Source organism: Chiloscyllium punctatum, chromosome X, assembly GCF_047496795.1.
Source record: "Chiloscyllium punctatum isolate Juve2018m chromosome X, sChiPun1.3, whole genome shotgun sequence".
Classification (NCBI taxonomy): domain Eukaryota; kingdom Metazoa; phylum Chordata; class Chondrichthyes; order Orectolobiformes; family Hemiscylliidae; genus Chiloscyllium; species Chiloscyllium punctatum.
Window position 1 is genome coordinate 31,302,137 of NC_092791.1, and position 15,948 is coordinate 31,318,084.

At 43.1% G+C, this 15,948-nt stretch overlaps 1 protein-coding gene across 1 annotated transcript in view; it reads left to right on the forward strand.

Moving 5' to 3' along the window:
• Window positions 1-7,335: 7,335 nt before the first annotated feature.
• The window catches only part of marchf9 (membrane-associated ring finger (C3HC4) 9), a 55,309-nt gene continuing 46,696 nt past the window's right edge, over window positions 7,336-15,948 (forward strand). The window contains exon 1 of the mRNA XM_072567270.1: window positions 7,336-8,142. Coding sequence (XP_072423371.1) covers window positions 7,789-8,142 — 354 coding nt within the window. The 5' untranslated portion in view covers window positions 7,336-7,788. The remainder of the gene's footprint in view (window positions 8,143-15,948) is intronic.

Genomic DNA, 15,948 nt, shown 5'->3' on the forward strand with positions numbered 1-15,948 from the left:
TCAGATTCTGAGGCAGTCTATGTCCATATGCAGCAAGTCCTAGACAATATCCAGTTTGGGCTGATAACATTCACACCACACAAATGCGAGGTGATGACTATCTCCAAGAACAGAGAATCTAATAATCTCTCCTTAACATTCAACAGCGTTATCATCACTGAATCTCCCATTGGCACCACATCCACAAACCTTCACTCCCTTCACTATTGACACACAATACCAGCAATGTCTACCAACTACACAATGTACTGCAGAAATTCACTAAGGCTCTTTAGACAGCACTTTCCAAACCATTACCATCGAAAAGAACAAGGGCAGCAGATACATAGGAACACCACCACCTGCAAGTTTCCCTCCAAGCCACTTACCATCTTGACTTAGAACTATATTGCTGTTCCTAACTGTTGCTGGGTCAAACTCCTGGAATTCTCTGAGCATCACAAATAAATTTCAGTAGTTCAAGACAGCAGCTCACCACCATCTTGTCAAAGGCAATTAGGGACAGTCAACAAACATCTGCCCAGCCAGCAATGCTCACATCATATGAATGAATATAAAGGAAAAAGGACCATGGCTTCTGTAGTTCATTGATCATTCAGCCCATCAGAGTTATCTATGCCAATCTCATTCCTTGCTCTTTCCTTGTATTTCATTTTATGCTTTGATCCTTCTCACAGGTTTCTTCAATTCTTGCTTAAATTCTGTGACAGCTTTGGCTTCAAGAACACGAGTTATGATATAATTATAATGAGTCATTGTGTGAAAACACTTTCCAACCTCCTTTTTGAGCTTTAAGTGCCACATCCACAAACCTTCACTATTGACACACAATACCAGCAATGTCTACCAACTACACAATGTACTGCAGAAATTCACTAAGGCTCCTTAGACAGCACTTTCCAAACCATTACCATCTAAAAGAACAAGGGCAGCAGATACATAGGACATAAGAACTTTATCTGTGAATATGACTTTACCAAGCTGCTGCTTGATGAGTCTGTAAGACAGCTTTCCCAATTTTGGCACTAGCCCATGATTTATGACCATTGGCCGGAAGACAAAATTTCAAAATAAATCTTGGGACCTCAAATCCTGAATCATATCTCCCATGTAATTATGACTTGAGAATGAGGTTATCCTTCAGCAAGTTGCTGTCAAGGTACAATGAACTAAAGCTCTTTACACCTCTAGGACCTGAGATCCAATCACTTGTAACAAAGAAGACAAAAGTCTCTCCCGATCAGCTCACTGAGGTCCTAAATGAAATGGAACCAGACAGTCTTATTCGCAGCCTGGGTCCCATGAGGTCTGAGTTCACAGAACAAGATTGACCATAATATGGCACAAAATGGGTAATCTCATCACAGCAGCTGCAAGGGAGGCTAGCGTAGAAAAAACTGCTCTTTTGAATCTCTCCAGCAGTGCTTGGAACACAATTTAATTTGGCTGTTTGACATTGAGCATTCAAAGCCATTTTTCTTAGATATTTCTGGTGACATTTCTTGCTGACCAAGATAGGGTGACACTTTTGATTTTCTTTCTTTGTGGTGTCGGGGTCAAACACTCCAAGGGCAAATCCAGCATTGGCAAGATATACTGCTGTACAAATCACAAGAAGCCTGGTCAGTGGACAGTTTGTGATGTCCCAGTGAGCCCTGAATTTTGTGGCAGGATGTCAACTGGCCAGTTGTACAATTGATATGTTTTGGACTCTCATTAATATGCGCATACCTATATCTACAGACAGAGGTTTAATACTTCGCTCTGGCAGAGGATTTGTGCTTGCAGAGATTTCTGTGGAAATAATCAATCTCAGCTAGTCCTGTTTATATCAGAGGATGCAGACAAGAATGATCAACAGCCAGCATAGCCGGATTGGCTACAACTACCAACATACACCAACTATATTTCTTTTGATAACTATGGGACGTTGTCTTCAAGGGGTTGTACAGTAAATGGTCTGTCTTGCCATGCATGTAGAAGCTTTCAATGTAATGGACCAGTGGCCCTTCACTGAATGCATGGCATGTGAATCCTATGTGAACCCGATATGAGTTCTCAAACTCAACAGGTCATAATCGGCAATATCTAGCATTTTCTTTCCCTCAGGAAAGGGTTGTACCCAATTCCCAAGAAAGTCAGGCCAGAAGGAAGGGATAAAACAAATCCAAGCAATTAATTTAACTAATGCTGTGGCAGATGGCGAATTGGGGGTGGCCTTCATCCACAACTACTTAGTGCTGATTAAGTGTTCCCGTTTAAAGAAAAAAAACTTTCCCACTTCTTTTTCATACCATTCCATGAGCTTCACAGGCAGAGAAACATGGAGTGCAGGAAATTCCATTCTTTTTGTCTCCACTAAAGGCAGAAGCACAAAAGAAAAGGAGAGAGACAAAGGGAAAAAGAGAGCCAGAGAATCAGAATTAGAGCTTAAATATCTGACCCTGTCTGCAGAACCTGACCTTTTCTTTAATATTCGTTCACAGGACATGGGTGTCACGAACTAGGCCAGCATTTCTTGCCTCGAGTGCAGTTAAGAATCAACCACATTCCTGTGGGTCTGGACTCACCTGTGGGCCAGACCAGGTAAGGATCTCAGATTTCCTTCCCTAAAGGACATTACTGAATCAGATGAGCTTCTGCAATAACCATTACATTTTTTAAAAAATTGAACTTAAATTTCACCATCTGCCATGGTGAGATTTGAACCCATGTCCTGGTCTGGGTGGGGTGGGAGATGTATGTGTGCTGGATTTCTAGACCAGTGACATTACCAGTATGCTACGACCAGGATATACCTGAGTGGAAGCTTTGGAGATGTTAGACACTGACTGTTGAACCTTCAGACTCTGTTCTTAAAAATCCTACCAATGAAAAGATGAGTGATGTCAGATCCACCTGAAGGCAACATAAGGAAAGTATGAAAATATGTGGCAGATGGCAGGATTAGCAGCAGAATCCAATGCCATCCCTTATTGTGCAAGGGATCTTGAACTAAGTAATAGCTCCAGGAGCATCACCATGTGTCCCACAAATCAGAGGTGTATCGACACAAAGTCCATGGATCTATGGAAGAAAGATCTTCAGAAGCTAGATGTCCTGTTAGCGGGTTATCTGAGTCTTAGGCCTTTTGATTCTAACAGAAGAACATTTTGTAACAAAGTCACACAATGATGTATGCAGAGTAGCTCAGAGTGAAAGGCTGCAGAATGCCTCACAGAAAGGTGATTCAGTGAGACTGCAGGTCCCTTGAACACTATCTCCTGTCTACATATCGACTCATTATTATAAAGAAAATTGATACTTTTCAGTTTAGGCTGCAGAGAATTTGAGCAGTCTTGAATTGCTGACTCAATAATGGAAAAGGTGCTGATTCCACATGTACAGAGAATGGGAGTTTAAAATGTACTTCTGCACTAGGGATAGGGTGAGGAACCCATGACTCTGTGGAAGAGTCATTGCTTTGATGCTTGCATTTAGTCTGTTCTGCGAGACTAAAAATCCACATTATATGTAAGTTGACGTGCCCTCTGGTAAGTGAAAAATTATTGTTGGAAATACTATCTTTCAAAAGACACAATACTTCAAACACCATTAAAAACAGATGACTTTGTCATTTATCTCATTGTTGCTTTTGGGAACTTGCTATGTGCAAATAGACTGTTGAATTTCCTATAATATGACAGTGGCCACACTTCAAAAGTATGTGACTGGTGGTAAAGGGTTTGGGATGACCTGATGTCATGAAAGAGGAGATATTGGGCGGCACGGTGGCACAGTGGTTAGCACTGCTGTCTCACAGCGCCAGAGACCCGGGTTCAATTCCTGCCTCAGGCGACTGACTGTGTGGAGTTTGCACGTTCTCCCCGTGTCTGCGTGGGTTTTCTCCGGGTGCTCCGGTTTCCTCCCACAGTCCAAAGATGTGCAGGTCAGGTGAATTGGCCATGCTAAATTGCCCGTAGTGTTAGGTAAGGGGTAGATGTAGGGGTATGGGTGGGTTACGCTGCGGTGTGGACTTGGTAGTGGACACTATCACCTGATGAAGGAGCAGCGCTCCGAAAGCTAGTGCTTCCAATTAAACCTGTTGTTGTGTGATTTTTAACTTTTTATTTTCCACAACTTTTGATTTCCTTCTCGAATGACTTTAAGGAAATGCACAATGAACTTCAGAATCAATGTCATTTCATTTCAAAATTACTACAAATCTTCTTAAATTGTAACAGTATATCCAACTGTGCAAACATGTTCACCTGTTGTCAATAAAGAAAGGTTGCTTGTGCATTGTGCAAGAAGACAACCACAGATGACAAGATCAGATTCTCTACAGTGTGGAAACAGGCCCTTCAGCCCAACCAGTCCACACCAACCCTCTGGGGAGGAACCCACCCAGACCCATTTCCCTCTGACTAATGCACCTAACACTATGGGCAACTTTGTATGGCTAAATCAGCTGACCTGCACATCTTTGGACTGTGGGAGGAAACCAGAACACCACGCAGACATGGGGAGAATGTGAAAACTCCACACAGACAGTCACCCGAGGCTGGAATTGAACCTGGGTCCTTGGCGCTGTGAGGCAGCAGTGCTAACCACTGACCCACTGTGCCGTCCTCACTGAGCCACTGTGCCACCCTTGCTGAGCCACCGTGCTGACAGATCAGAATACAAAGTACAAAGTACAATACCAAAGTACAAAGGGATCTGGGAGTGCTAGTCGAGGATTCTCTAAAGGTAAACATGCAGGTTGAGTCCGTGATTAAGAAAGCAAATGCAATGTTGTCATTTATCTCAAGAGGGTTGGAATATAAAAGCACCGTTGTGCTACTGAGACTTTATAAAGCCCTGGTTAGGCCCCATTTGGAGTACTGTGTCCAGTTTTGGTCCCCACACCTCAGGAAGGACATACTGGCACTGGAACGTGTCCAGCGGAGATTCACACAGATGATCCCTGGAATGGTGGGTCTAACATACAAGGAACGGCTGAGGATCCTGGGATTATATTCATTGGAGTTTAGAAGATTAAGGGGAGATCTAATAGAAACTTACAAGATAATACATGGCTTGGAAAGGGTGGACGCTAGGAAATTGTTTCCGTTAGGCGAGGAGACTAGGATCCGTGGACACTGCCTTAGAATTAGAGGGGGTAAATTCAGAACAGAAATGCGGAGACATTTTTTCAGCCAGAGAGTGGTGGGCCTGTGGAATTCATTGCCGCAGAGTGCAGTGGAGGCCGGGACGCTAAATGTCTTCAAGGCAGAGATTGATAAGTTCTTGATGTCACAAGGAATTAAGGGCTACGGGGAGAATGCAGGTAAGTGAAGTTGAAATGCCCATCAGCCATGATTAAATGGCGGAGTGGACTCAATGGGCTGAATGGCCTTACTTCCACACCGATGTCTTGTGGTCTTAATAGTTCAAAGAGAAATTAAACAATTTCAGTGTGGCAAAAAACAACTTGCCATTTTTAGGCTGCCTACATATCGATTGTGCATGGAATGCTGAAATCTACCCCTGGATAATGTGTTATTTGGTCAGACAATCATATTGTCCCTGAAATAACTCCACAGAGGCCAGTTTACTGTCACCAAGTCATCCTTTATCTACACATGCAAAGTACTTGACACTGATCCAGCTCCCTCAGAGCCAGCTCTCACAAGAAACAGGATGTCTGATACTCCTGTTCTTTTTTTTTCCTGGATACTCCTGTTCTTACCTGTCAGCCAGGGCTCCCTGATTGAACCAGATTAACAGCGCCAGTCAGGGAACTCATATTCTATGAGGTCCACCTGGCTGACCTCATTACAATCACTACAGTCTTCACAGGGGCTGTTTCAGTGGATAGAACATTGTGGGAAGTGCCAGGAAAATTCCTGATATAAAACTGTGTTGAAAGTACAAGTGCATAAGTTATTCCTGCACATTGTTGGTATTCCAGCTGGAGAGATAACACAATCACACCATGAATATTTTATAATTACATAGGATACATGGTACAGAGACAAGCCATTCAGTCCAACAGATGTGTTTGATTCTTCACTCCAGCCATCGCCCATATTCTCTCATCTAAATTAACCATTCTAACCCTCTATTCCCTTCTCCCTGTTATGTCTGTCTAGTTTTCTCTTTAAATGCGTCTATACTGGGCTAGGACTGTTCTGAGGAAGGGTCACTGAATCAGAAACATGAACTCTAACCTCTCTCCACAGATGCTGCCAGACCTGCTGAGTCTTTCAAGCAATTTCTGCTTTTGTTTCTGGGCCAGACTTTGAAGTTTTCAGAGCTAAATAATAAAGTTATGTTGCACTGTAATTAGCTGCTGGCTGTGATATTTTACTTGACGAAGCTGTTTTATGCAGTAAAGCTCCAAAGCCACTTTTGGCATCATAGCATACACTGCTGGTCAGAATCTGTAAACCCCAATCCTCAGACCCAACTGCTCTGGAAATATTTGTAATATACTCTGTAATATATTACTCTGTAATATATTACAGAGTATATAATACTGTAATATACTCTTCCCTAGAGGTGATGATCCACAGAAGAGTATTTCAACAAAATCTACTTATTAGGAAACTGGTGGGATTGATGGGTGCAGTATTGATTTTGTTCAGCATTGACCTTGTGGAGTTGATGGTGTCTGTAGGCTGCATCCTATCGGGATGGGACCAGTTGGAATTTCCAACAACTTGCTTTTATACAATAGTCTTGTTGCAATAAGAAATGCGCAAGGTGCTTCACGGACTGATTATCAAACAAAATTTGACAAGAGTCACAGCCGGGCAGATGAGCAAAGGCCAAAGTTACCAAAGAGGTAAGTGTTTAGGACAGTTGTCTTTTCCAAGTCAGTCGCAGGTAAAGTCGAAGACTGCCGTCAAAAAAACAACGCGGAAGCTGGAAAATAGACAATAGACAATAGATGCAGGAGGAGGCCATTCTGCCCTTCGAGCCTGCACCGCCATTCAATATGATCATGGCTGATCATTCCTAATCAGTATCCTGTTCCAGCCTTATCTCCATACCCCTTGACTCCACTATCTTTAAGAGCTCTATCCAATTCTTTCTTAAAAGAATCCAGAGACTGGGCCTCCACTGCCCTCTGGGGCAGAGCATTCCACACAGCCATCACTCTCTGGGTGAGGTATCAAAATATCAGGGTTTGGGAGCAGATGTGACCCCGGGGAACCGCTGTCCAATTCAATCCGTGAAAACGGAGGAGGAAGCTGTTTCCGCGGGAAATTCACACGTGGACGACGTCAACGTGCAGCTGCTAAATTTCAATGGAATGTGGGAGGAGGGCATAAAAAGTCAAATAAATATGTAACAGTGGAAGGAAGAGGTGCTCAGCTGGGTGATCTCAGACAAGTGCAAAGGGGGCAGTGGGAGAGCGGTGCTTGGCTCCTGTTTTCTCTCAGGGTGGGCTCGCCCCCCCCCCCCAGGAGATGAAGGCAGGGCTCTGGCTGGTTTGAAACGCGCACACGTCGGGTTTAGACGTGCGCGGGTTGGGGAATGTGGCGAGAAAAGATGAAAGAAGCCGGCGGGCGGCGCCTGGTGCCGGGGAGGAGCGGGATGGCGTTGAGCGGCTCGGGAGAAGAGAGCAGCTCCCTCTCCTCGGGATAAACCGCGGACAATGGGATGCGCTCCGACAATGGCACCGGCAATTTCTTCCGCAGCACCAATTCAATACTCCGTCGAGGAATTTTGTTGCCAGGCTTTTTAAGCGTTTCTTTTTGAGCAGTGATCGACATTTTTGTTGTTTTGCATCTGATTTAGTGCAAACACCAGATGTAAATGATGTTTAAGTATCACATCCGCATGGTTTTCAATGACCTAAAAGTGCTGGTTTTGATGAGATCTTTTACGATGCAAAGGAGCGAGCCGGATTTAGAAACGGGTCAGAGGAGGGAAGGCGAAGAGGAAGGAGGAGGAGGAGGGCGGCTGGCTGCTTCGGGATGCGGCTGGCCTCCGTTCCCCAATTGCTCGTCCCAGGCCGACGAGGATTGTTACGGGACGGAAGGTGCCGGAGCTGGAGGGGGACAGGAAGAGAAGGAGAGGAATGCGCCCCTCCAGACGGGGATGGACTCGGTGTCTCTCAGTAGCACCGAGAGCCCATTGTGCAGGATCTGTTTCCAGGGACCAGACCAGGTACAGTGAGCATAAATGCTGAGATAGTACATTCTGCTCACATATCCCCGATGAGGCACGATTCTCAGCACCAGGGTTTGCATCGAAGGCTTAACAGTTGTTAAAGGAATAATGAATAAACAGCGTTTGTACATTTCTGGGAATATACATTTACTGGTATTGAAATATTGTTATTCCCTCGAGTATAGAAGATTAAAGGATGATCTAACTAAGGTGTGTAAAATAATCAAAGAATTTGACGGTTTCTTTCCATGTACCCTTTCCCCTTTTTTTGGTGGAGGGGGGAATCTTCAGAACAGAAATTCGAGTGCGGCGGGGGGTGCTCAGGGAGCACGTCTTCACACACAAAGGGGAATGGGAATCTGGGACTCTGTGTTTCCGTATACCTCCCAAAACTGAGATTGATTGATTGATTTCTGTTAGGTAAGGGCATTCGGTGATGTGGAACCAAAGCGGTTAAGCAGAATTAAGAATCAGAGCAATCATGATCTAATTGAATCGGTAGAGCAGGTACAAAGGGCTGACTGGCCTCCTCTTTCCAGGTTGCTGTTGACAAAAAGATATTTTAATTGCTTTTACTGAGTGAGTGGTATTATAAATGATCCCTGGCACCATCAACATTGGAACTGTTCTGAAATCAGCAGGGGAAAGGTTATTGGTGTCTTTATGAGAATTGACATAGTTCCAGTGTGAAGAGGTCCTTTCACAGAACTGACCAAAATAAATTTGGGATAAGGCTGGGGGTGGGGGAGTGGCTGAATGTCAGAGAGACCAGCAGGAAATGAGGCTGAGGTAGCTGGGATCTGGCGTTCATGAGAGTTTTTGATGTTGAGGAAGACAAAATGAACATCAGATTTTGTTCTTGAAATTTATATTGAGGCCAAATCTGATTTTGTGAGTTTTGTCTTTTGGTTCAATTAAATTGGGTAAGATACTCTTGGTGATTAGGGATTTTTATGCCACAATTTCTATATCAATTATCCTGCAGTATGGAAGTAATCACTCACTGAATTCATGGCTCAGTACCAATCAAAAAGATGGAAAACGGATTAAAAAAAGACCCCCCCCCCCAATTCCATGGTGCTATTAAGGAGAATTTGGAGGAATGATCAATGATTCTATACTTTGCTATCTGTCTACAAGTATGCTTAAACTATTTGAGAAGATTGCTGCTTTGTCACATTGTGCATTAGTTCACATGGAGCAATTTTAACCTAGCTTGGGAAGCAGGAAATCTATGGGATCACGTGGGATGCAGTTTCTGAGCCCATCCATTATGGACAGTGATACTGGATGGGTGTAAATCAGGATTACATCTGTTCCCATCACATTCCTAATGAGCAAATAAGGTTAAAATTGCCCCCAATTTGAGTCTGTCCTTTACACTTAAGAATGGATTACAGATGTGAGCTGAGATAGTCAAAGATGCTCTTTCACTTCAGCTATGCTTATTGGAATGTGCTTCAGTGTCTGTAACCAAGTGGTTTCTGGTGCATGGGGAGGATTTTCTTTTGGTTGCTGTGCCTTAGTCACATTGTGAACATGGTGGGCTGATTTCCGCTGTGTTAGTTCTCATGAAATCGTAAGTGAATTTTAAGTGACCAGAAGAAATCTGCCACAGTTAGTATTGGAGTGTCTGAAACCACCTTTTGTTGAATCTCATTTTACAGAGCAGAGCAAACTCAACAATGGTAAATATTAATATCTGCTTCCACGAGGGAATGAAGTGAAGCACAACTAAGAGTTTTGTCTTTTTGTACAGTATTGTTACATTTTTTGCCTCGTGGATAAACATCGCAATATAGCAAGAACTTGATGATAGTTTATGCTGAATGAGGGGTTAGACCATAATAATTGCTGTTCTGCTACATGCATTGGTTAGGCCACTTTTGGAATATTGCATGCAATTCTGGTCTCCTTCCTATTGGAAGGATGTTATGAAACTTGAAAGAGATCAGAAAAGATTTACAAGGATATTGCCAGGGTTGGAGGATTTGAACTATAGGGAGAGGCTGAATAGGCTGGGGCTGTTTCCCCAGGAGCGTCGGAGGCCGAGGGGTGACCTTATTGAGGTTTATAAAATCATCGGGGCATGGATAGGGTAAATAGACAAAGTCTTTTCCCTGGGGTATGGGAGTCCAGAACTAGAGGGCATAAGTTTAGAGTGAGAGGGGAAAGATATAAAAGAGACCTAAGGGGCAACTTTTTCACGTAGAGGGTGGTATGTGTATGGAATGAGCTGCTAGAGGATGTGGTGGAGGCTGGTACAATTACAGCACTTAAAAGGCATCTGGATGGGTATATGAATAGGAAGGGTTTGGAGGGATATGGGCCAAGTGCTGGCAAATGGGCCTAGATTAGGTTGGGACACCTAGTCAGTATGGACGAGATGGACCGAGGCGTCTGTTTCCATGCTGTACATTTCTATGACTCTACATGCACAAATGGGGTATGTGCTGAGCTTGTCACCATGTTATTGTTCTTGCCTCTAAGTCAGAAGAAGAAATCAGATTCAAACTCCCAGAGATTTAATAAAATAATCCATTGCAGAACAAGGGAGTACTGCACTATTGGGGGAGGGGGGGTGCTATTTTTCAGATGCAACATTAAACTGTCCCTTCAGGTAGATGTAAAGTGGCACTATTTTGAAGAGCAGGGGAGTTCTCCTGATGTCCTGACCAACATTTATCTCTCTAGCAATATAACTTAAAAATAATTGTTTAGTTACTATCACATTACTGTTTGTGGGAGCTTGCTAAATATAAATTGGCTTTGCTTCCTGCATTGTAACAGTGCCTACATTTTTATGGCTGTAAGTGCCTAAAGTTGTCCTAAAGTTGTGAAAGGTGTCATAGAAAGCATGTCTTTGACTGTATGTTCCATTTTATAGGGAGAGGCCTGCTTGGATAAAAATCCACAGGAGGATAATGTTTGGCTTTTCTGCAATAGACTTGCAATAGGTTTGAGTTTGAGGACAAATGACATATGTCCAACTTTAGCAATGTTGGACAGTGAAGAAATGAATTTGCTTCGCTCCATTAAATTGTATTGGCTGAGAATTAGATACGTTGGTTTTAGGGTTTAACATGAAAATTTGTTTCTATTTTCTTACCTGAAGTGAACTTGAACAACATTATGCTGAAAAGAACCGCACCTCTTGCAGAATTATACAGCATGGGAGAAGGACATTCAGCCCAGCATGTCTGCCTTCAGCTTTTTTTCCTCCATTTCTTGGAAATTATTTAAAATTCCAATTCTGGCAGCAGTTGTGACCCTCAAAATAGCCTTTGGATCACCCACTTTACAGCCGCACAGTTACATTGTACGCTATTATGTGGTTACTTTTAACAGTTTCATCTGCATACAGTTGATGCAGATGTTGCTGGTTTTGTGTTTGCTGGATACAAAATAGTATTTTTTTAAATTGAGGGCGTGATTGTCATTTTAAAAGTCTTCGTGAAATTTACATTGCCACATTGGATGTTGACAGTGCTGAAACCCCTATTGCACCAGGACAATAATTCCATTCTCCACACCAGGCAGTGTGTGGCCTCATGGAATTAGGGAACATCAGATTAATTTTATGCTTTAAGCCTATGCCTTGTAGGAACTTGCTTGAAAACCAGAGCATAGAACATTACAGCACAGTACAGGCCCTTCGGCCCTCAATGTTGCGTTGACCTGTGAAACCAATCTGAAGCCCATCTAACCTGCACTATTCCATTTTAATCCATATGTCTATCCAATCACCATTTAAATGCCCTTAAAGTTGGCAAGTCTACTACTGTTGCAGGCAGTATACCACGTCCCTACTACTCTCTGAGTAAAGAAACTACCTCTGACATCTGTCCTATAACTATCACCTCTCAATTTAAAGCTGTGCCCCCTTGTGTTAGCCATCACTAACCAAGGAAAAAGACTCTCCCTGTCCACCCTATCTAACCCTCTGATTATCTTATGTCTCAATTAAGTCACCTGTCGACCTTCTCCTCTCCAAGGAAAACAACCTCAAGTCCCTCAGCCTTTCCTTGGAAGATCTTCCCTCCATACCAGGCAACATCTTGGTAAATCTCCTCTGAACCCTTTCCAAAGCTTCCACGTCCTTCCTATAATGCAGTGACCAGAACTGTACACAATACTCCACGTGCGGCCGCACCAGAGTTTTGTATAGTGACAGCAAAACCTCATGGTTCCGAACTTCAATTCCTCTACCAATAAAAGCTAAGACATCGTATGCCTTCTTAACAACCCCATCAATCTAGGCGACAACTTTCAGGGATTTATGTACATGGACACTGAGATCCCTCTGCTCAGCTACACTACCAAGAACCTTACCATTAGCCCAGTGCTCTTGATTCCTATTGCTCCTTCCAAAGTGAATCACCTCACACTTCTCCACATTAAACTCCATTTGCCACCTCTCAGCCCAGCTCTGCAGCTTATCTCTGACCCTCAGTAACCCCCAACATCCTTCAGCACTATCCACAACTCTACCAAGCTTAGTGTCACCCGCAAATTTACCAACCCATTCTTCCATGCCCTCATCCAGGTCATTTATAAAAAATGACACACAGCAGTAGACCCAAAACAAATCCTTGCGGTACACCGCTAGTAACTGAACTCCAGGATGAACATTTCTCATCAACCACTACCCTCTGTCTTCTTTCAGCCAATTTCTGAACCAAACCACTAAATCACTCTCAATCCCATGCCTCCATATTTTGTGCAATAGCCTACCGTGGGGAACCTTATCAAATGCCTCACTGAAATCCATATACACCACATTAACCGCTTTACCCTCATCCACCTGTTTGGTCACCATCTCAAAGAACTCAGTAAGGTTTGTGAGGCACAACCTCCCCTTCACAAAACTGTGTTGACTATTCCTAAATAACTTATTCCTTTCTAGATGATTATAAATCTTATCTCTTATAACCCTTTCCAACACTTTACCCACAATCGAAGTAAGGCTCACTGGTCTATAGTTACCAGGGGTTTCTCTACTCCATTTCTTGAACAAGGGAACAACATTTGCTATCCTCCAGTCTTCTGGCACTATTCCTGTAGACAATGACGACAAAAAGATCAAAGCCAAAGGCTCTGCAATCTCCCCCCGGCTTCCCAGTGCATCCTAGGATAAATCCCATCTGGCCCAAAGGACTTATCTATTTTTACACTTTCCAGAATTGCTATTACCTCCTCCTTGTGAACCTCAATCCCATCTAGTCTAGTAGACTGTATCTCAATATTCTCCTTGTCAACATTGTCTTTTTCCAGTATGAATACTGACGAAAAGTATTAATTTAGCACTTCCCCTATCTCCACTGACTCCATGCACAATTTCCCACCACTATCCTTGATTGGCCCTAATCTTTCTCTAGTCATTCTTTTATTCCTGATATACATATAGAAACCCTTATGGTTTTCCTTGATCCTATCTGCCAACAACTTCTCATGGTCCCTCCTGGCTCTTCTTAACTCTTTCTTTAGGTCTTTCCTGGCTAACTTGTAACTCTCAAGTGCCCTAACTGAGCCTTCATATCTCATCCTAACATAACGTAACTGCAGGTAGCAAGCAAAGGGGAATTTTCATCTCATCAGTCTGGGTTTGTCGGAGACCTTCTGGAATAGTGGTAATGCCTGTATCTCTGGACCAGAAGTTGTAGTTCAAGTGTATGTCCAAACAGATTGATGATCAATCAGTCAATCCTTCTGATTCTCCTATGGCAGGCTGTCAGAGAGGGAGAGTTTCCTGGTCAGCCAGAATGGCATAGAAACTGCCACATGACAGCCACCCCACGTTAACAGGCTCTACATGCAGATTCTTGCCAAGATTAGAGTGGTGCTGGAAACGCACAGCAGGTCAGGTAGCATCCGAGGAGCAGGAAAAGGATCTACAGTCCTCACTTTTGCCTACACCGATTCTTGCCTTAAGCATGTGTGATCCATGTTCCAAGGGATTACCACAGGTACACAAGGTTTATTTTCAACCCCAAATTCCACAGTGAAGGAGATGTGTATTAATTGCTTACACCATCAGATCGTCATGCAGATAATTTTAAAATGCTTACCAAAAAGGAATTGGGGAAGCTCGATAAGTACATGAGGGAGAAAAGAATGGAAAGTTAGGTTGCTGGGCCAGATGAAGTAGGAAGACTAAGAAGCTTGTGAGGCTGCACAGCCCAAAGCAAAATTGCTTCCTTTTGTCCTGCAAACTTAATTCATTTTCCCCATCAATCCAGCCTGGGAACAATTAGGATTAGGATTAGGATTTTAGTCTCTGAATAATTGGAAGGTCTTTTCCATACATATTTTCAGTATTTACTTTGCCCCGACTGCCAATACTGGCTGGTAGAGACTTAATCTGACGAGTCTAGCCAAATGAGGACAGACAGTGCCTTGTTGAAAGAAAGTAAGAATGTATTTATATTGTGTCTTGTGTGACCTCAAGTCATTGCAAAGTGCTTCATATGTAATGAAGTTCTTTCAAAGTATAGTCCCTGTTTTAATTTAGGAATCATAGCAGCCAGTTTACTTGTACAAATAGCAAATAATCAGCATTTTGGAAAGGCAAATCAGAGCAGGACTTTTACACTTAATAGTAAGGTCCTGGGGAGTGTTGCTGAACAAAGAGAGCTTTGAGTGCAGGTTCATAATTCCTTGAAAGTGGAGTTGCAGGTAGATAGGATAGTGAAGAAGGTGTTTGGTCTGCTTTCCTTTATTAGTCAGAGTATTGAGTACAGGAGTTGGGAGGTCATGTTGCAGCTATACAGGACATTGGTTAGGCCACTGTTGGAATATTGCATGCAAATCTGGTCTTTCTCCTATTGGAAGGGTGTTGTGAAACTTGAAAGGGTTCAGAAAAAAAATTACAAGATGTTGCCAGGGTTGGAGGATTTGAGCTATAGGGAGAGGTTGAATAGTCTGGGGCTGTTTTCCTTGGAGCGTCAGAGGCTGAGGGTGACCTTATAAAGGTTGATAAAGTCATGAGAGGCATGGATAGGATAAATAGAGAAGGCCTTTTCTGTGGGGTGGAAGAGTTCAGAACTGGAGGGCATAGGTTTATGGTGGGAGGGGAAAAATTTAAAAGGGACCCAAGGGTCAACATTTTCATGCAGAGGGTGGTGCTTGTATGGAATGAGCTACCAGAAAAGGTGGTGGAGGCAGGTACAATTACAGCATTTAAAAGGCATCTGGATGGGTACTATATATGAATAGTAAAGGTTGAGGGATAGGATCGAGTGTTGGAAAATGGACTAGATTAAGTTAGGATATTTGGTCGGCATGGACGAGTTGGACCGAAGGGTCTGTATCCGTGCTGCACATCTCGATGACTTTAAATGTTTAAGTCATGTTTAAGAGATAAATCTTGGCTGGGGCATTAGGACTAATTTCTGTGTTCTTTAAATAGTGCCAGAGGATTGTTACAGCCAGATGAAAATGTCTCAGTTTAATGCGTTGTCCAAAAGACGGTATCTCTGAGAGTGCAGCACTCCCATAAGACTCAATTGAAGTGTCAATCTAAAGTTTATGCTGTAGTCTCTGTGCTGTGATAGGGTTAGACTTGAACCTTCTGACACAGAGGCAAGGATGCTACCCTCTGAATCATACTTTATGTTTTAAAGGAAAGTGATTGATCATCACTTCCTTTGGCTAAATAAAGAAATAAATACCTGTATGTAATACTGAGCTCACTTAGCAAGGAAAGTCCCTGAAATAACTCCACAGAAGCTGGCATCCCATCACCAAGTCATCCTCTATTTACACATGAACAGTCCTTGACTATAGTACTGCCTCTTAAGAGTC